Raw genomic sequence first — 20,996 nt, forward strand, 5'->3', positions numbered from 1 at the left:
CTGGAAGATTTTAGACCAGTCTGCCTCTGGTAACTCAACTCCTAAATCTCTCTCCCACTCTATGGTAAATTTCGGAGGGGATACGAAAAGATGTTCTACCAAAAGCTTATATATAATTGAAAGGGAATGTGAGGGACATGGTGACCTGAAACACAAAGATTCGAACACCGTTAAACTCCTAGAAGTATGGTGTTTTGGAAGGTCCTGTGACAAAAGGTGTTTAAATCTGTAAATATCTTCAGATCTCTGCATTAGGCAAATCCCATTTGGATTGGATCTCTGTAAATGAGAGAACCCCCGTAGCACCCACCAACTGGCCGACTCGATGGATCCCTGCTTGAGACCACTGTTTGAAAGCTAACGGGGTAATCCCCGGAGGGAACATTGGGTTATTAAATAATGGGGTTAATGGGGAAATTGGAGAGGAGATACATGAGAGGGTTCTAAGCCTAGACCATTTCGCTAATGTAACTTAAATCTAGGGCGTCTCCCACACACACCATGAGTCTGGCACGTGAATCGGTAAGGTCTGAATGAGATATAGGAGATGGGGAAAGACATTCATTTTGTTTATATTGACCCGACCTATCCAAGTAAAGTTCTTACTCTGCCTTTCCCTCAAGTCTGCTCGGATCCTGCTCAGAAGTGGTCTGAAATTGAGGTCATAAAGGCATGTGAGGTCACTAGGAATTATCACCCCCAGGTATTTTAATTGGGAAGGTGCCAAATGAAAGGAAAGGCCAGTTTCAGCCCCTCTACCATTGAAGCTGGAGTCTTAATGTTCAAAGCCACAGATTTACTATAGTTCATTTTAAAATTAGATAACACGCCAAACTTTTGAAACTCACTGACCAAATTGGGTAAAGAAACAACTGGATTGGAGATAATGGCTAAAAGGTCGTCTGCGAATAACGCGAGTTTATGTTCTTTCTCTCCAACTTGTAGACCCGAGATATTTGGGTTGGCCCTGATAGCTCTTGCCAATGCCTCCATACACAACACAAAGATAAGCGGTAAGAGCGGAGCCATTTGTGTTTTTGATACTCTGTGGGTCTGCTTCATAAAGATCATTGTACGTTCCAAGCTGGTTTCTTAGTGGTAATAATTTTTAAAAGTGTATCATATGCTCTGCGGTACCGTACTATACAGATTATACAGGTAGTCTTTGCTGATACAGATATCAGGAGAGATCATCTCTACCTGTTATGGAACAACAGGTCCCAGCATTCCCTAACAGGTTGCCTAATTCTGATCTGGAATGAGCTAAATAAAGATATTACATAAATAAAAAAAAACTATAAATAGAAGTTACATGGTAATATTGATAGGAAGACTTTATGGAAAAAGTTACAGAGATGATTTGTATGGAAAAATAAGTTATACAGTAAATTTGCTTTGGGTTCTTACTTCCTTTTTCCAGGATTTTAATGCTTACACCACGGTCACTGAGTTTGATAAATGGTGGTGTGTCCTTGTCCCCTTCTCGGCTCAAAAGTATTTTCTTAGACGAAATATTTCCATGAACCAATTGCTTATCCTCCTGTTGTAGATAGGGTAGAGATAAGAGCCAATTGCATAGTGCCAAGAGTTAGTAAATGAAAATATAAAAATATATTTACTGGAACACTAAAGGAGTTGTATAAAACAGTTGTATGACACAATGCCATGTTAGACTTAAAGAGACAGCTAGAATGGATCAGGGTCTGTGGCTCAAATCACCACACCACATCATAAATTATGTTTGGGAAAGGGGATTTTTTTAATGGCTGGCCACTCACACTACGATATGGCAGCCAAGATTAGGCAAATTGACCTATATCCCATGGTGTGTGGCTACACAATGACTGAGATGTCAGATATTATCATTATCTTTTATTTCTAAGTTGCCACAAGAGTTCCGTAGAACTATACATAGGGTGTTGAAGGACTTTGAAGGAAATGAGAGCACTTATTTTCGTGCCTTTACTTCACACCAACCAACCACAATGTAATAAAAACAACTTTTTAAAATTAATATAAACCATACATGATAAACCATCATTATAACATATAACAATCCACCTTATATAGCAAACTACACTACAAAATGAGTCTCTTATTTAAGCTGCTATATTGCCTCTACTCAATCTGTCAGCTGGACGCATATTAAGAGGATTAGAGCATTTTTTGGGAACAGTGTTTGAAGGATACCAATCATACAGTCTGCAATCAGTCAGTAGTGAGATTTATACTGAAGTTTATTCTTCAACTGGACATTCCCGGCTCCTTTGTTTAACCAATAAGAATTTTTAATCTGGATCACTAATAAATTGGAGTGAGATTTTTAATAGAAATAGTGCTGTTTTGCTATACAAGGTGGATTGTTATATGTTATAATGATGGTTTATTACATTGTAGTTGGTTGGTGTGAAGCATAGACAAGAAAATAAGCGCCATCATTTCCGTTAAAGTTTTGTTTTTTTCTGTTATTGGATTGGTACACACTAATCCGAAAGAGGGCAGCTATTTTTCTCTGTCTATTTTGTTATTTCATTGCCTCCATTATCCTTATTGTATAAAATAAGAGTTTTAGTATTCACCTCCTGACCTATAGAGAAACTCCAATAGATTATTTATAATATCCTCTTCTTATGATTATCAATATTTATATCACCCGTTAAAGCGCCCAATAATTCCTTTAGATACAGGTCTAGGATGACACCCAGGCGGCAGACATGAGGGACAAGGGAGAGGGTGGTATTGTCAACGGAGATGGTGAGAGTGGGAAGTGAAAAGACCTGGTAGGGGGAGGAAAAAATTATTTTTGCATTGGACATGGTCAGTTTAAGGAAGTGTTGGGATATCCATGACGAAATGGCTGATATACAACTGGTAACACAAAAGAACGGAGGGGTGTGGAGAGAACAGAGGAGAGAGAGATTTGGGTGTTATTGATATAGAGGTGTTATTGGAGGCCATTTATAATAATAATCGATGACTTCAGTAACAGGGCGCAATAAAGCCAAGCAATATCTACCCAATCTATCTGAGACTTGAACAACAGGATATTATCCAATTTGCCACAGATGTGTGTGGTTAAATTTATCTATGATCCTCTTAGGACAAGTGACAAGATTGGCCCATGTGTGAGCTCATATGTGGAATCATGTTGATGTACTCTAAATGCAAAACTTAGAGTGAGTTTATTATTAACAGTTATTTATATATAGTGCATACGTAATATGCGACAGTTTACACAGAATATTTAATCATTTACATCAGTACCTGCCTAATTGAGCTTACAAATATAGTTTGACAGAAATATCTAAGAGTAAGTGCCCACATGTGAGCTGGTCCTGCCAAACATAAGGATAAGCCTAAATGACATTGGTATTAGAATTCCAATTCAGGAACCTCACAAATGAATATGTTTAACACCACATGTATGAAGGGAGACCATATGGAACAGTCTGAGGTATGGTAGGAGGTTGATTATGTCAATGGAACAATTTGAGGATGCCAGTATAATTTCTAGTCATGGTAGTAATAAAGATATTATCAGCTAAAGTTTGTTTCATTTTTCTTGGTCCTGAAGTTTTTACTTTTTCCATCTGTTGTGTTTGAGCCTTACCATATAGCAGAGAGCATAAGCTAGTTGCTTGACCACTTCCAGCTTCCAGCTGATGGCAATAGGACCTTTCTGCTGCTTTCTCTTCAAGTAAAGGTCTAGGGCACCCAGATACACTAATTCCTGGACCATGACAACTAGGGCACAGTAAACACATTGTGATACCATAGAACACAGAAAAGAATAATGTGTGAATGCATAAAATTGCACAGTTGCAGCACACAAACCATTTCTTCTAAGGCTCTTTTACGGTGATAATAACTTGATTGCACCATTAAGATGTTGACCATTCTGAGGGGAGAAAGATATTCCTCCTTCTGACTGAAGTAGTTGGACATGAATAATGGTAGCACTCAATGCCAAATATAGACCAGTACAAAACTAGATCACATTTTACCGGAGCAGATATTCTAATTAATTTGAAAGGAATGAGACTGCACTTTAGGGTGGTGTTATAGGTTTTATGGGTATCCACACAGCCTTTTCTGTACTGCAAAACTTTATCTTTGTAAATCCTCTGAGATCCAGTATTCTCTTGCCAGCCATTACTTTCAATGGAAAGCGTTTCTCTCCATCCAGACCCAATTTATGCAACAAACACCATTTATGTGTGCACATAATTCAGTATAAATGCAGTTGTAGAACATAAAGACAGTCTATTTTCATGACTTAATTAAGATATAAATGTGGCTCCAGCAGTAGTTTTTAGCATAGAAAAATTAAAACTTTTATTCAAGTAAAGGTGTAATGCAGAAGTGATAGGAGGTAGATGCTTGTTCCAATCATGGACTGCAATTACATAAAATGTAGCACAATGCATGTGTGCGCATGACTATTAACAAGATGAATGGTGGTGGATAGCAATGTATTCACATTTAAGGCATATCTGCATAAAATAGAATGTGCTGTACCTCTGCATATTTCTGGTCTATAAATGACTCTTAGAGGAAAGTAATGTTGGACTATAAAGTCTGACAGTCACATAATGAAAATAAGGGATACATAACACAGCACAATATGATCATTTAGCAGCATTAACAGTACCCAGTAAGAGCACACAGTGCAGCATGACACAAAATAGAAAAGAAACACTCACTTTGTTTCCCCACACAGACTCCGTGCAGCAGGACCTGGTGTTTGTGGGAGAGCTGGTTCATTATACTGGCTGCTTCTAGAAAACTCTAAAGGATGCAGAAGGAGAAAAGGGTATTAGCAAGGTGAAGAAGGAAGGTTTGGCGAGCAAAATTAATCAGACAGGGAAAAGAGAGTGATAATGATAAAAAGGGAGGTTGGAAACAGAGAGGAGAAACAGGAGAGAAAAGGGAAGGTAAGAGGAATACAAAAGTGAGACTGAAGAGGCAAGGTTCATCATGTAGAGGGAGGGTGAGGTGCTGTCAGAAGATATAACGTAAGAACATAGTAATGTCATTTTAACTGCATTACTATATTTATTTTATGCAGTGGCAACATATTCCTTATAGCTGTAAAATAGTCAAATAAAGCAACAATGCAACGGTACAGGAACATACCTTGAGACAAAAGGTGAGAGATTCCTGTTTTGTAGAGTTTGCAGTTTAAAAGGATCTGTGCTGTAATACATTGGCTTCTCCATGGAGTACAGTGAGTAATGTTCCATGGAGTACAGTGAGCAATGTTTTTAAAACACTAGACATGAAGATGGTACACTACCACTAGCTAGAGGAAGGCATTAGATTATCTTGCTTTCTCTCTAAGACCAGTATAAGTTCATGATTGGAATACCACCCCTCTCCGTCCTTGCCTCCGCTCTCCCCCTTTCCTCCTCCTACCCTTGCGTCTCTGTCCGTCCTACCCTCCCCTTAGATTATACGTTCCTTCGAGCAGGGCTTCCTCTCCTCCTGTTCTCCACCAACTTAACTCTGCTCTCCGGCTCCTTGTCTCTTCCGTGAGGCCCTTCTACCCCTCTCTCTACCCCCGGGGGCTCTCACCTTTCATCTAGCTGTACTTTGAGCTTCCGAGTTACTGTGCTTTTTGTTAACTGTTCCGTGCTGTCTCACCCTGTACCGTGTTTCTGTCTGTCCGCGTACGGCGCTACGGATACCTAGTGGCGCCCTATAAATAAATACTAATAATAATAATAATAATAATAATAATACCATGGCAGTAAATGGGCAATCAGACTGTTAGTGTCTAAGGAATGATCAGAAGTTGGGAAGCGATACTCAAACCTCTTGGTAATGTTGGTGTGAGGCATCAAGAACTTTGAGCAAGACATCCACCTCACGTTCTTCCTCTCCCTCAGCATCTCTGCGTAACCCATGAAATATTTTAGTGAAGGAACCTTTTCCTTGGCTCTCCAGCTAGAAAAGAATTGACCAATTTTAAAACCTGTATTTTATCACCCAACCCAGTACAACCAATGCAATTAAATTTCTGTTATCTACTGATAATGGCATTGTATTGTAATCTGCCTGCCTCTAGTCTACTCACAAAGGTGATGTCTTTTAGATGGATCTTGTGAAAGGTCATGGGTGGAATGTTCCTTCTCTGTCTAGCAGGCGACAAAATCCTTTGAGGACAACTCTCATGTAGTATTAAGAGATTTGATTTCTCTGGAAGGGAAGCAGAGAGATAGTATTCACCTAACTTCAGCTTAACACACACACACACACACACACACACACACACACACACACACACTTAATACTGGACAATCAGCACTAGAACATTTGTCAATTAGTATTCTATTATATTCTAATTGTTCTCTTCCCAAATGGAAATATTCAATATTCTCAATTTGTCAGACTGGGACACATTTGTAGTTCAAAGGCTCTATATGACCAGCATTCGTTAATAATAATAAAAATGAGGAGGCACTCACAGGGCTTTTACAAATGTTAAAGTGCTTTATTCTATATAGAAATACTAGGAGAAGAAAAGAATACCATGTGCAAGGGGCACTCCTGCCATTTGGGGTATAAATCCATAAACATATAGGTTTAGTATAACACTGATTTGTAACACCCCACTTAAAAACAGTCAACAAATTAAATATGTTGCCATCAAGGACAATTGACAATGAAATAAAATAAAATGTACCTTTTATTATATACCCATAAAATGTTTCAATAGTTAAAAGTGAAAGATTCTAAAATTAAAATGAGCGAGCGTTCTCTGGGCAAATATTCTGATATGAACTTATGAGACAGGACCTCAAAAATTGATACAATTAAGGTTAATTATAAGACTCCGCAATAATTGTTATCTAAAAAGAAATGTTCCACATTCAAACATCTATATTCCTCTACATCAACTAGAGCCAGATTATATATATATATATATATATATATATATATATATATATATATATATATATGTATATATATATATATATATATATATATGTATATATGTGTATATATATATATATATATATATATATATATATATATATATATATATATATATAGTTACATATAGTTACTGTATTGCTGTATTTGATATAGTATTTTTTCATGAGATTGCTGCTTTAATATATAAATGATAACATCAACCATTCCAAAGTTTACTTGTTAACTATTTTATTTATATCTTCACGCAAAGTTGCTTATTTTCATAATACCTAGATGTGACACAATCTACTGTTGTATTGAATAGAATTGTAAACACACTACAACTTTGCTTCATATCCAGTAGCAAGAAAAATAATAAATTTTAATACCAGAGAAGGAAGCCAGGAAGCTAAAACAATGGATTTAGTAAAAGTAGAAGATGGCATGTACAGATTAATAAAGTCATATGAAGGTGAAAAATGTACATTTTGATTCATGCAACTCAAATCTGTAGAATGCATCTACATATAATTATATATATTTGCACAGAAACCTTTTGCTCTTGGAAGACAGCAGTATGTGAGACGTGTAGAGACACCACCCAGACGTAGACTGTGGCATTGATAATACTCCAGGAGATTCCGCAAACAGGAGAAGTGACGTGGGACACCAGCCAAGCAGAAACTGTCATTCTTAGATTGGATACAGCAGCCCTGGAAATCCTTCCCCAAAGGGGTCTGTAGAGGGAACAGGGAAAGGGGTGTAAAAGAGAGACTAATTAAAGATAGGCAAAATTAAAGACAAGAGTGACGAAACATGGTGTAAGACAATATAAAATAGGAAGATGAAAACTAACAGCATGTTGGCAAATTAATTATGAGATGAATTAAAAGAATGAAATCAAAAAGTAATAAGCTGGGCCAAAAATGTCAAATAATCATGATATTTTAGTCCTGAACCTCTGTTGTATTGAGAGTAGATATAGGTTATATAAACACTCACTGATAAAACCATTTGTAAGATATGACTTACTTTTAATAATAAAGGAAAATTGATCTAAAGTTAAAAATCAGGTGTAATAAAAAAATTTAAATATTTGGTGGGTGGTGCATTGTAAATTACATATCTTGGAGAATGTCCAGTCCTTACATTTCAAATGCCAGCCATCTCTCAAAAAGTTTAGCCTCAACCTTTAGCCAAATCCCAGCTCAAGAGCACATGCTGACTGGGCCACATCACATCCTGGGCTGCACCAAGAAGTTATTCTCCAGAATTCACACCCACAATTTTAGGCCCAACATGACACCTCTCCACAAAACAGAATGTTCAACACATGACCTCCATAAGCCAGAGTGGAATCATAAGTGTGAAGATAACAGTTTTCTGGCCCAATTCTACCCACATTTCACGCTGACTGGCCACCCACGGGTCTCTTACTATGCCAGGGAAGTCTACCCAGTACCCTCTAGGGTTCTCATTCACTCAGGCAAATGCAGTTAGAAAGTAAAACAATACATTTATTGTAACAAAAACAATCATTAGATTATTATATAAACAGTAAATAAATGCCAGGCAGGTTTACCAAATTATCTGTCCCTTATCCCACTAGCTTAAGGAGTTACAGTTACCTGGCTGTCTGGACTTGATGACCCGTGGATCTGCCGATGTATTTCACTGGTAGAGAATGGCAACTCTAAAACCAGCCACCCAGCAGCTTTCAGTCCCAGAATGGATATCTTCCTCCCTTGGAGTGGCTCCTTATATCTAGGGTCTAATTTCCACAGTGTTTTCCCCTCCCAAGGCAAGCCCCTGCTTCTATCCTTCTTAACTATTGTTGGGTGCTGTATCAGGGGGTTGGAGGTGGAGTGGAGATGAGCTGTACTTTCACAGAAGGTCCCCCTGCTGGGCTTTAAACAAAGTGTCTCAACTAGTCATGTTGAATACAATGGATACTAATTGGCCTTCCCGCTCACCTGTATCCTGCAATCTGATCCTTACCCATAACTCACCTGGCTTCATTTTAAGGACAATGGCTAACAGCTTCCATGCAATATCAACAAGTTACAATAAACAATATACATATTTACAATGAGCTACAATGTCCCCTTATCCACATGTAATTAGACACTGCAGTGGTATTCTGTTGAGCTGGGGAACAAAACCAAGGGCTATAAAAACTACATGCTAAAATGCACACTTTGTGAGAAACGAGGGGCAGGCTGGTTAGGGTGATATAAATACCTCATTTCACCACAATACAAAAAGAGAGCGGGGTACATAAGACCATACTGAAATCCAAGCAGTATAGGACACCAACCCTTGAGTTGCCCACCACATAGGTCAAACATCATATTTGCCTATATTAGCATAACTGGGCCTGACATACGAGCCACAATAACACACCTGTTAAATACCATATTACAAACTTCACTAATGTAAGTCACAAAACTCACTTCTTACAACCACCATTACGAGAATCTTTTTTTTTTTTTTTAAACAATTTTTTTATTAGAAGCAAAGGAAATAAATATATCAGCTTAAACATTGGAAGTTATCCAAAAAGTTTAAATAAAACCTTTGTAGAAGACTGATAATTAATGATACAATTAAATCAGATACTCATTGAGACTAATAAACAGTTTAATATGGGTATCAATGTGCTCATAAAATAAATAGCATTCGTCAGTTTACTCATTAGCACTTCCATATCTCCCACGGCTGGAGGCAAACAACAGGCTTCAACACATGTTCATGATTCCCTGAATAAAATAACTATTATAAGATAATAGGCGGATCCCTTGCTATTTTCCTTAAATTATACCAGGAAGTGAAGACATTCGTGAATCTGATTCCTCATAATTAATGGTAGTGTATCAATATAACTTTCCCAAGTTGAAAAAAAGCATTCTGCTTTTACCTCCTTATCCAGTGACCCTTCCACCCAATCCATTCTAAAAAGAAGAAAAGGTTTTCTTTAAAAGAGGAGAGTCCATGGACAATATTTAAAAACATTTCTACATAAATGCTGGATGGGAGACATTTACAAGATAGTTCCAAAGCCCGCAATAATTCTTTGAGTGAATGAGAGGGGAAAATAAATAACCATCAACCCAATCCCACAGGGGATGAGGAAAGATCTATATTAGTGCGTAAATGGCTATAATGTAGAGAAATAGTTTTAGCATTTGGGGAACTCAAAAGTCTATTCACCGGATTTTTCAAGTCTAATTCAGAAAATGCCCTAAGCACAAAACTTATATAATGTTGAGCCTGAAAGAATGCCAACGGAAAAGCTTCAACATTTGGATACCGCTTCAGTAAGTGTTAAAGGACGTTTGTTTGTCTGTCTTGTGTATTAGGCAATCAATTGTTCCGTTTCCCCCCACCTTCCATATGGAGAAGGGATAGGCCGCCGCACCATCCTGAAAATCAGAATTCCTCAGGAATGGTAGGTGAACCCATTTATACCTATTCAGACCAGCCTTGTGGCGAATAATGTGTCAAATCTTCCTTGTAGTCCATAACAAAGGATTATTACGCATTTTCCTGGGTGATCTACTAGTCATGCAAATGTATGAAACTGACCAAATCCAAGCCATCTAGAAATTCACTCTCCAGAAACGTGGGGGTATATATATCACTACTCTGCCGCCAATCCCTGAGATATCGAAGTAGTGAAGCATGATTATAAGTTTTAATATCCGAGAAATTAATCCCTCCATTTGATTCATTTTTTTGCTTTTTAATCAAGCCAATCTTGCCTGCCCAAATAAATTTCCTGAATAAACTAATAATTTGTATGATATCTTTTTGAGAAAGTAGAATAGGGAGTGTCTGCAGGTAGTAGAGCAATTTCGGAAATACAACCATCTTAATGAGATGTGCTCTTCCTGTAAACGACAGCATCAGATTTCTCTACCCCTCTACATCCCTTTCCATTTCTTTTATACAAGTGGAAATATTAAGAGGTTACAAATTAGAAATATTTTTTGGCAATTGAATTCATAAGTGTGTAAAATGACTAGGCATCCACCGAAAATTGAAGTCATGGCCCCACTCCGAACTCCCATTCCTCTCTCCCAGACACAGTGTCACAGTTTTATCCCAATTCACAGAAAGACCCAAAATCTTTCCAAAAGATTTAAAATCATCAATGATCCCTACCAAGGATAGTTCTGGGTTCCCTATATATAATAGGATGTCATCGGCAAAAGCTGTTATCTTAACCTCTCTCTTTCCTATTTCGATTCCCAAAAAATTCATAGATCTAATAAGAAGACGTATCAGTGAGTCTACTGCTAGGTTAAATAGTAAAAGTGACAATGGACAACCCTGCCTTGCCCCTCTACACATGGAAATTTTACTATGCCTACAACCATTAAGAAGTAACATCGTGGTTGGATTAAAATATAATCCGCTAATTATACCTATGTAATCTTTATCAAAGGCTCTGTATTGTAATATTACGAATAAACGAGACGACAACACTGTGTCGAAGGCTTTATGAATATCTAAACTCAGTAAAGTGTTTTGAGTGTTTGGCTTTATTTTAGAGGCTATCACTGCAGCCACAGCAGTACAAATTCCCTGAACAGAATGTCGTCCCTGAACAAAACCCAATTGATGGGGAGTAAGAATTTGTGGTAATATGGTTTGCAACCTATCCGCCATAATCTTTGCCAGTAGTTTACAATCAGTGCTTAGTAATGTAATGGGGCAATAGTAATCCGTTAACCTCTACTAGGTTTAAGGAGTAATGTTGTATAGGCTTTGTTGAACCCAGGACGGATAGTACCCTGCCTGTGGATATATTAATACAACTCTACCAGGGCCACAGAAAGTTGTGGTTATAGTAATTTGTAATAATCATTAGAGAAGCCATTGGGCCCGGGTGATTTGCCGAATTTTAGGACTGTAATCACTCTGGTAACCTCTTTCAGTGTGACACTACCCTGTAGTGCCTCACATTGAGAAAGGGATAGTTTAGGTAATTTGGCTTTATCTAGGATCTGGGTTTGTAATGCTTTATCAATAGATTGGTCCGAATATAGCTTTGAGTAATATCTCTCAAATTCAAGATATCCTGCATCTTTGTTAATAAGGCTCGAGGAGTAGATCCCCTTCCATTATGAGAATCTTACATATATATTCTAAAACAATTTTTTTTTTTTGGTGAATGGACACTGTGTAATTATCTAGGTGAAATACAAGTCAATGCTGCAGATACCAATATATACTGGTGACTTAACCCTCTGGCCTATATGATATGAAAACAAATATCTAGGTAATCTTGAGCAAGAAAAAAGATAAAACTAAACTAAACCTAAACATGCCTCACCCATATTGGAGCTCCCAAGATAGCACCCTTAAGATACTTTAGGATTCCCTCACCTCATCTCTCCTAAGAAACAGATTATCACCATCTATCAATGTAGTGATAACACATCATGCAACTAATACCGAATACATAACTAGTGTCTCTACTATAGGGCAAATCAAGATATGTTTAAAGCAAATATTGATGTGCTTTAAACATGTCTTCATACAGATGAATGATAACAAATTGTTTTTATGAATATTATTATATTTATAATTATTATTATCTGCTAGTTGTAAAGTGATACAGTAGTGCTGGAGAGTGGGGAAACAGAACATCCATAAAGCAGAGCCATACAAGCTAGACAAAATAAATGTAGATATAAAATAAATGGGTTGGAACGGCCATGCTCATGATAGAGTTAAAAGTTATAATTGGAGGAGAGTAAGCTGACACAATAGGAACGAGTAGGGCTCAGAGTGGAGATTGGGACACCTGTGAACCTGTTTTATTGTGGGTAGCAAAGGTGGGAATATGGTAAGCTCTAATAAAGTGATGGTTTACAAAGAGCATTTAAGGTTTGAAGAGTCTGATTGTACATGATAGGGAGAGTATTTTGACATGGAGTTTTAGATGTATGAAGGGTTGGAGTTGCTGAGGGCTCTGTAGGCAAGAGTGAGTAGTATCTTAGGAAAGAAAATGGCATATTCTGGCAATATTATTAAGGTGGAAGCAACAGGACTGGGAGAGAGAATTAATGTGATGAATAAAGTTATGGGTATACTCAACACTGAAATCAATGAAGCAGTCTTTGGAGACTGGGGAAATTGTGGGACTATTGATGGTGAGGGAAATCTGAGGGAAGGTGGTGACTCTAAAATACGGGAAAATGATAAGCTCTATTTGAACAGGTTGAGCTTTAGGTAGGATTGAGACATCCATGTGGAGATAGCAGAGAGACAGTTGGTTATACAGGATAGTAAAGCAGGGGAGGTGTCAGGGGAAGAGAGGTTGATTTGGATATCATCATCGTAGAGGTAGTACTGGAGGCAGAATGAATGAGCGTCCACTCCAGTACCTTCCCTTTAAAACCTATTAATATGGTTGCTACTTGATTAAAGTCTTTGGCATAATATGTAGGGTTGGAAAGGAACTGATTGAAACACTGCTGTGTAAGAGCAATAAATTGCTCTAGGCTCCCTATCAAAAGACAGAGGCTGGAACATGGAAAAGTTAAAGGCAGTAGCCTTGGCAATTAAAGCACAGGAGTCCATGTTTGGGCAGTCTGAAGACTTTGGCTGTGGGTTAGTGCCAGTTACCTCGTTGGGCACACAACTCGGAAAGGCCTGGACTGGGCACACAGCTTGGAGAACTCGGGTTGAGAACATATATCCGAAGGCCTGGAGTGGTTACAGAACTCAGGGAGCTCAGGTTCAGCACCTATATCTGAAGGCCCGGACTGGGCACACGACTTGAACTGAACAGCACTGGGAGAAACCTCAGAATGGAGAGCACTGTGAGAAGCCTCAGTACGAACAGCACTTTGAGAAGCCTCAGGACGAACAACACTGTAAGAAGCCTCAGGGTGAACAGCAAGCACTGTGAGAAGCCTCAGGGCAGACAGCACTAAGTGTCAACTCAGACTGAACCATACTAAGTGGTCACTCGGGTTGAACCGTGTTAAGTGGCAACTCAGGCTGAACCGTATTAAGTGGCAACTCGGGCTGAAGCGCATTAAGTGGCAACTCGGGCTGAAACATTAGCAATGTCTCTGGAGCAGACTGGAGGGACAGAGCCCTCTCTGGAGCAGACTGGAGGGACAGGGCTCCCTCTGGAGCGCACTGTAATGGCAGTGCCTCCTATGGAGCGGGCTGTAAGGCAGCACCACTCTGGAGCAGGCTGTAATGGCAGCGCCCCCTCTGGAGCAGACTTGGGACCGGACACAGTGGATGGCACCTCATAACAGGAGACAGAGGCTAGCACCCCAGCGCGGGAGCCAGTAATAAATGGTGGATCCAGAATAATGTTTTTACTGGAAGTAAGATTAGCTACAGGCTGTTCAGCCAGGTACCTCTATTTTCTGTGTGGACACGACAACAGGAAGTGTTTAGCACTAGCACAATAAAAACAAAGATTCAAAGTTTTTCTGTGGCTACATTCCTCCTGTGAAAAGGAACTGTGAGGACCACCTCTAAGTTGAGATATTTCTGTAGAAGTGGCAGCGGTGACTAGTGTCTGAGTTGAAAAAGAAGGAGTGTTGGCTGGCTGAATTGTAGATCTTTCTTCCAAAAATACAACAGCTGGGTGTTACAAGCCGCGGTGGTGCCCAGCCGCCGCGACTCTCCTCCCTCCGTCCCGGCCATCGCTATGACGACCGGGACGTCACTTCCGGGGCCCAGCCGACCGTTGGCGTAGCAACAGTTGGACGCTTGTTAGTTCGGCGCCGCGTCACGGCATTACAGGGCAGCCGGGCGTGTGCGCAACAGGGTGCAAGCCTGCGGGCTAATTAATTCAATTAGGGGACAGCTTGGGTGCAATTTGAGAGCTGAGCTCTCATTGGTCCATTTCAGTATTTAAGGCAGGGAGGGCTTAGCCTCCCTGCCGGTTATAGCTTCCAGTTTCCTGTGTTGCTGCCTGCTGCTGTACTCCTGTACTCCTGGTGTTAAGCCTTTGGATTGTTGCCTGCCGTGTATGACCCCTGCCTGTTTCCTGGATTTGTCTTTTGTCTGTGCCCTTGACCTTTTGGTCTGTACCTCCGTTTCTGCTGATTTGCCTGTGACCTCGACCCTTGGCGTGTTTCCTGACGATTCTTCCTGGCAAGTGACCCCTGACCTCGGCCTGTTCTTTGGAATTGCTGTCTGCCAATACCCTCTGCTCCTGGGTTCCCCACAGCTGGTACACGCCACACGACCCTCTGTAGTCTGCAGCCAAGTCTGTCCCCACCACTGGGGGCTCCAGTGAACACCTGACTATCAGACTAGACTCTGGGTGGTGTTGTACTGGTTGGAGGGGTTCCTGACACTGGGAAGGAAGCTTTACACTGCTTCAGTTGATTTTCCACAGGTAGCTCATGTTCTGCAATAACTGGAGTCTGGGTTGCCAATGAAGTTGTTTTCAGGCAGGAAAAGTTTCTGAGTGAGCACCACAGTGAACAACATTTGTAGAAAGTTCTTTGATAAACTGAGGAAGCAGACACAAAACGTGGGCTAACTGAGAGCGGTGTTGCAATATTTCAATCTGCAGAGTCTGTAGCATAGTGGTGTCTGAAAGAATTGACACACTCAGATCCATGAGATTTGGCTGGATCATTCTGTCAAGGCTCTCTTGTATATCACACAATATTATAATACAAAAACAATGGTGATAGTGAACTTAAGTGATGTTTATTGTTATTACAAGCAGGTTAGGATCTCTTTGGCTGAAGGTCCAGGCAAGGCATGCAACAAAAGTTCAGAAATAATATACATAAACAAAGTCCTTTAAAATAGCTGGAATCAGGGTCCCAGAAATGCAGAGTAGTCAGACTAGCTGTGGGTCAGGGTACCAGAAAGTCAGGAGCGTGGTCAGGAATAGCCAAGTCAAAAGCCAGGTAAAGTAGGAACCAGGAAACACAATGATCCAGGGCTGCACAACATGAACTGTAAAACACAATGATCCAGCCGGTTTGATTTATAAGGGTGAGTATTAATAGTCTAGTCATCAGCAAACCAGCTTACAGCTGAGTGAGGCAGCTCAGCTGCTTCCAGAACACATGATTCCCATAGCGGCCACTAGTGGGGAAATGCGGAACTGTAAAGACTTAGTGCAGAAAAAAAATCAGACCATAACACCAATCCAGCTGGAGTAAGCCACTGAAAATTCCATGGGGATAGGCAACATAAAACATACTTGAGAATACAACGCCCCCAAAAAACTGTATAGAAGAAATAAAAACATGGCAACACCTATAAATTTCCTTCCTCGGCCAAGCCTATCTTCTTACAGTGATGGCATTCTCCAAAATTCTACACCCTACACAAGGTAGATTGGATTATACTGGGCAATACTTTGCAGGGCTTTCCACATCAAACTAAGCAGATTTCATGAGAAAAGAACACAGGTATTACAGGTTGGATATCATATTTTTCACACATACAACTATCTCCAGTAACGGGAGATTTTCTAAAGAGCAGTCTCATCAAACTGCATGGTTTTTGGTGTTTGTCAAGAAATGGGGGTGCTATTGGATTGAGAACTTTTTATTCATCACCCGTTTCTCACGGTTTAATGTACTTTTTTATCCTTGGCCCAGTCTAAGTATATACACCAGAGCATCGGTGTGTATTATTATTTCATGTTATTAGGTACATTTTGCCCTTGCTAATGCAATATTGTAAGTATTAGAAATAGAAAGAATATTGCCATATTGTGTGAAAATAAGAGGACAGCAGAAGTCATTTTGCTTGTGTTAACTAAGGCAACTACCATTTGTCTCAAATGCCCATTGTTATGAGGTGTAGCGTAGACCTGGTTTGTAATCAGAGCAATGTCTGAGTAACTTGACATAGCTAGCTTGCAGCCCATGTTAATTAGTTAGGTCAACAGGTAATCTGAGAGGTAATTAGGTTAGAACTTCTAGATGATATGAAATGTGCCTCCACAGTAATATACTGGCTGAAATAGCTTTGGGAAATGTATTAATATGTATTAATATAAATGTTACTCATATTGTTTAATGTTGCAGATACAATGTGTCAAATGTCTTGTTGTTTCACGCAAGAGTGAAGTGTCATTTTTGATGTTATATGTTACAATATAACACTTTGTTTAGTGTGTTCATCCAAATAGCTAATTGAGTCAAGCCATTCCATTGTATAATCAAGGTAACAGAGACTGTATGTCTAACAGCTAAAGTGTATACTGACAGACCCCTGCTGTAAAGGGGAGGATTGAGACATTTGAAGCTACTCCATACAGCCAAGAATATAGGGAGAGCAGGATGCCAAGACAGTGATTCCAGCTTAGAGGATCCTGGGGTACAAGACATCAGCAAAAAGGACTCTGGGTCAGGCATTGTGGTGCCGCTGGAGGAAACCCTACCAGGACAGGGTATGTGTGAGCCAGTTTCCCAAGTTGGGCGACATAGTAACTGTCTAGCTAAAAGGTAGTGGTAATATTGCGGGAGGATAAGACTCTGAAAGAGACTGAGATTATTACTTTGGAGTGCTGACTGCAAGAGGCTGCTGGAGGATACATGCTACCATTACCCTGTATCTTGTGAATGTCTTGTGGTGTTGTGCTGTCATAATAAAGCCTTATTTTGAGTATACTCCGGTCTACCAGAGTGAGTTGAAACCCACAGAGGGTAACTGCCATCCCAGCTAAGAGTGGTTTCCTCACAGTGTTTTTTAAGTGCGGTTTATAAACCGTACAATTTCCTAAAGGCCAAACCAGACTTCAAACCGAATAATTTCAAACCGCCATCCTGATTTTTACATATGAATAAGAATACAAAGAGTGCTGTGTATTAGCTGTAGTTTGCAAAACCGTACGTCAAACTACTATAAAAACTAAGAAATTTTAGATGTGACTGTGATAGATGAGACTGCTAAAATTGCATGCCATTTCAGTATGATGTCTAAATCTATAGCTGATATAGTAAGCATCATAAATTTGGATGTTTATCTGAGAAATTAATGCAGATACATCTTTGTGCATGTCAAGCGATCCAAATCCTTGCCATGACTGTGAATGCAAAGCAAATATCTCTCAGGCAAACTCAGAAATTAATTGCATGTATTTGGTAAAGCTTACATCTCTTAATAATTTAAATGGCCATGGTGACCTCAATGTCCTCTTTCATTTCTAAATAGCTTAGTGACAACATTAAGAGCATAATGGACTAAAGACAAAAAAATGAATATTTTAAGAAAAGGTTAGTTAGTAACTGCATTAACTATACACAAAATAGTAGTTATAGTCTTAAAACAAACTGTTAGATATTGGTCTGGTCTGTCTCCTTAAAACATAGTCTACTCCATTTCTTCAGAACCAGTTTATTTGCTCCATTGGGAGAATAATAAAATGCCAAGGACTCAGATATGTGAGATGCATAGAACTATTAATTGTTGGTCACCCCTCTGGATTCTTGGTGTCACAAGGATCATCAAAGGGCCCATCATGTGATTATAATCTGTCAGGATAGGTACTGACAAATTTTCATATCACTTCCCTGTTCACTATATTTAGCTATATAGAATAATAGTGAAATTATTGATAAAAAAAATTAGGAAGATAAAAGTGCCTGGTACCCTTCATGAATGTGTTCTGTAAGCAATGGCATTTGTCCAGTAGCCCCCAATAGGATTTGTAACATCCCAAAAAGGCAAAGGCTTTGCTCCAAAACAAACTTTTATTTCCTGCTCTCCGGGAGATCCCAGAGGGGAGGTGAAGTGGGAGTGTGGAGGGAGATGGGGCGCTGCAAATTGTGTAATGTTGGCCCCTCCCCATGATGTAATGACCACAGTATAGTAAATCCAGCAAGTTGGATCTGAAAACTGCATTCATGTGTGGCAATTTGCAAACTGTACATTAAACCACTGCTTTGTAAATTTGCACCAAACTTCTACTCTGCTCTATTCTAAGAACACACACACAGTGTATACAATGGAATGTAAAAATACTCTCCATCCGGGTGCCACAGAACGGGTCTAGAACATTTGCCAAGATGCCCTACAACCAGGCAACAAATTAAGAAATTATTCAAATATACAACTTGGTATGAAATTAGAATACTACATCAAGATACTACCAAAACATAAATATTGTCATACTGATAATAATTATAACACAGGCCACACTGGTTGTTCTCACCTTATCTTGCCACCCACCCATAGTATACACTTTTTTTTCTCACTGGTAATAGAACCTATTTCTAAAAGTGCATAATTCTTAATATTATCTGTATGCTCAAAATATACTTACTATTAGTGTTAAATAATATGATTATGAACCATTATATATGTATCTCTTGAAAATGGCATGAATGTACAATAGTATCCCATTCTTGCCTATCAATTCATTTTTCCTTTCTATATCTAATTTTTAAGTTCAGTAAAACTTTTTAAAAAAATACATATATGAAAGAAATAAGCAGCGTTTTACCTCCAAACACACAGTTAGTAGAAAACTGTCATAGTCCTGAGGGGAGCAGCGAAGAACATAGCTGCCTCCAACACTACCATTTTTCTTCAGTTTGTGAATTGCAAACTCAGAGCTAAAGGAAAAACAAATTAAGCTAGTTGAGATAACAGCAAGAGACAGAGGTTAATGGAAAGAGTTGCCTATGTCAGGAAACAGTAAATGGAAAATTGTATTAAATTCTCATGGTCAGTGAAAGTAACTAGGTCATACATAGAATTAAAGATGTAAAATTAGACATTTAATAAAGGCAGAACAAGGTAGAATAACTTGTTTTTTAGTTCAGAGGTTCTCACTTACTAAGTGTACTGGATGCACACTTGGTTTTGTAGCAATGTATCTAGATGGCCGGCCCAGCACACTTCTTTCCTTTCTCGGAAGTGTACTTTTTGAAAGTAGGTGGAACAATCTAGAGGTGCTCTAGCCAATAGTGTAAATACTACTTCAAATTCCAACCTCCTACCACTTTAAAACCACCCATTTCATTAACTTTAACTTTTCCCTTTTTCTTGTTAAAGCTGTTTTTTCCAGGTTGTCCTCCTGGAAAAAACTATCTTTTTTTTTTTTTACCCTTGGAATGTAACTGGATGTGGGGTCTGTTTAGCGTTCAGTAACTCACGTGATAGGTCCATGGCACTGATTCTCTAAATTCCACCGTAGACGCGGGGGAGCCACTTCCTCACAAAAATAATGGCGAGAGTCTGTAGTCAACCTGTAATATCCATCAACCAGAGACACAAAAGACAGGGCTTCCCTCAGGACTGGAAACTGTGACTCCTTGGACAAAAAAGATTAAGGAGCTAATTTGAAGGGGCATATACTTCAAGGTATAGAGTTATCTAAAACACGTATGATTAGATATGCTAACATAATTTATGGTTATACTGTTAAATTGTTTTACTCAGTAAAGCTGAGTGCACACTACAGAAAATGTCTCCCGATGCGATATCGTTAATAATTTTTACCAACAACTGAAAGTCCCAATCAGCTTGACGATTAATGTGTACTCACTTACATGATTTTACACAACTTACCTTCAGATCTGTGCTCTTCATCTGTCATAACCATCGGCTGAAAAGATCCTGACTCTGTAAACTACACTACTGGTCGTAAGTGCATACACACTTCAGAATTTGCCCGACATCGTTCCATCATTTACAGAGATATTTAGTCTGGTTAAAATGAAATGATACGATGTGCTTTGGTAGGATAAAACATGACCATGGAAGCGTTCACACTAATGTAACATCGGGCCTAACAGTCGTTTATCATGTGATTGGCATGATAATCGGTTGAAAAACCTGTAATATAGCTTAAGTGTTCTTGCATGTTTTTACCTTACCTATCTTATGTACTGAAAGAAAGACTAATGCTTGCAAAGAAGAATCAGGTCCGTGAAGTGCAAAGTTTTATAAATGTTAATTGAATTAAGGAAAGCAAAAACAATATCGGCAACTGCTACGTTAACCTCAAAAATGAGAAATAGCAATCAGATTAATCTCCCTGGAAGTCAGTACCACCATAATTTCCCCTGTCTCCCAAATATGCTGCCTTGGTGTCAGACTTGAGTCAGCCTACTGCT

At 39.1% G+C, this 20,996-nt stretch overlaps 1 protein-coding gene across 3 annotated transcripts in view; it reads right to left on the reverse strand.

Moving 5' to 3' along the window:
• Nucleotides 1-20,996, reverse strand: part of JAK3 (Janus kinase 3) — a 71,462-nt gene that overhangs the window by 19,960 nt on the left and 30,506 nt on the right. For all 3 annotated transcript variants that reach the window (XM_075206787.1, XM_075206795.1, XM_075206803.1), the window contains 8 exons: nucleotides 20,034-20,191; nucleotides 19,379-19,490; nucleotides 7,472-7,655; nucleotides 6,077-6,198; nucleotides 5,815-5,946; nucleotides 4,704-4,788; nucleotides 3,611-3,744; nucleotides 1,408-1,540 (listed from right to left, as the gene is read on the reverse strand). In XM_075206787.1, coding sequence (XP_075062888.1) covers nucleotides 1,408-1,540; nucleotides 3,611-3,744; nucleotides 4,704-4,788; nucleotides 5,815-5,946; nucleotides 6,077-6,198; nucleotides 7,472-7,655; nucleotides 19,379-19,490; nucleotides 20,034-20,191 — 1,060 coding nt within the window. The remainder of the gene's footprint in view (nucleotides 1-1,407; nucleotides 1,541-3,610; nucleotides 3,745-4,703; nucleotides 4,789-5,814; nucleotides 5,947-6,076; nucleotides 6,199-7,471; nucleotides 7,656-19,378; nucleotides 19,491-20,033; nucleotides 20,192-20,996) is intronic.

The sequence above is a fragment of the Mixophyes fleayi genome, chromosome 1, assembly GCF_038048845.1.
Source record: "Mixophyes fleayi isolate aMixFle1 chromosome 1, aMixFle1.hap1, whole genome shotgun sequence".
Lineage (NCBI taxonomy): Eukaryota > Metazoa > Chordata > Amphibia > Anura > Limnodynastidae > Mixophyes > Mixophyes fleayi.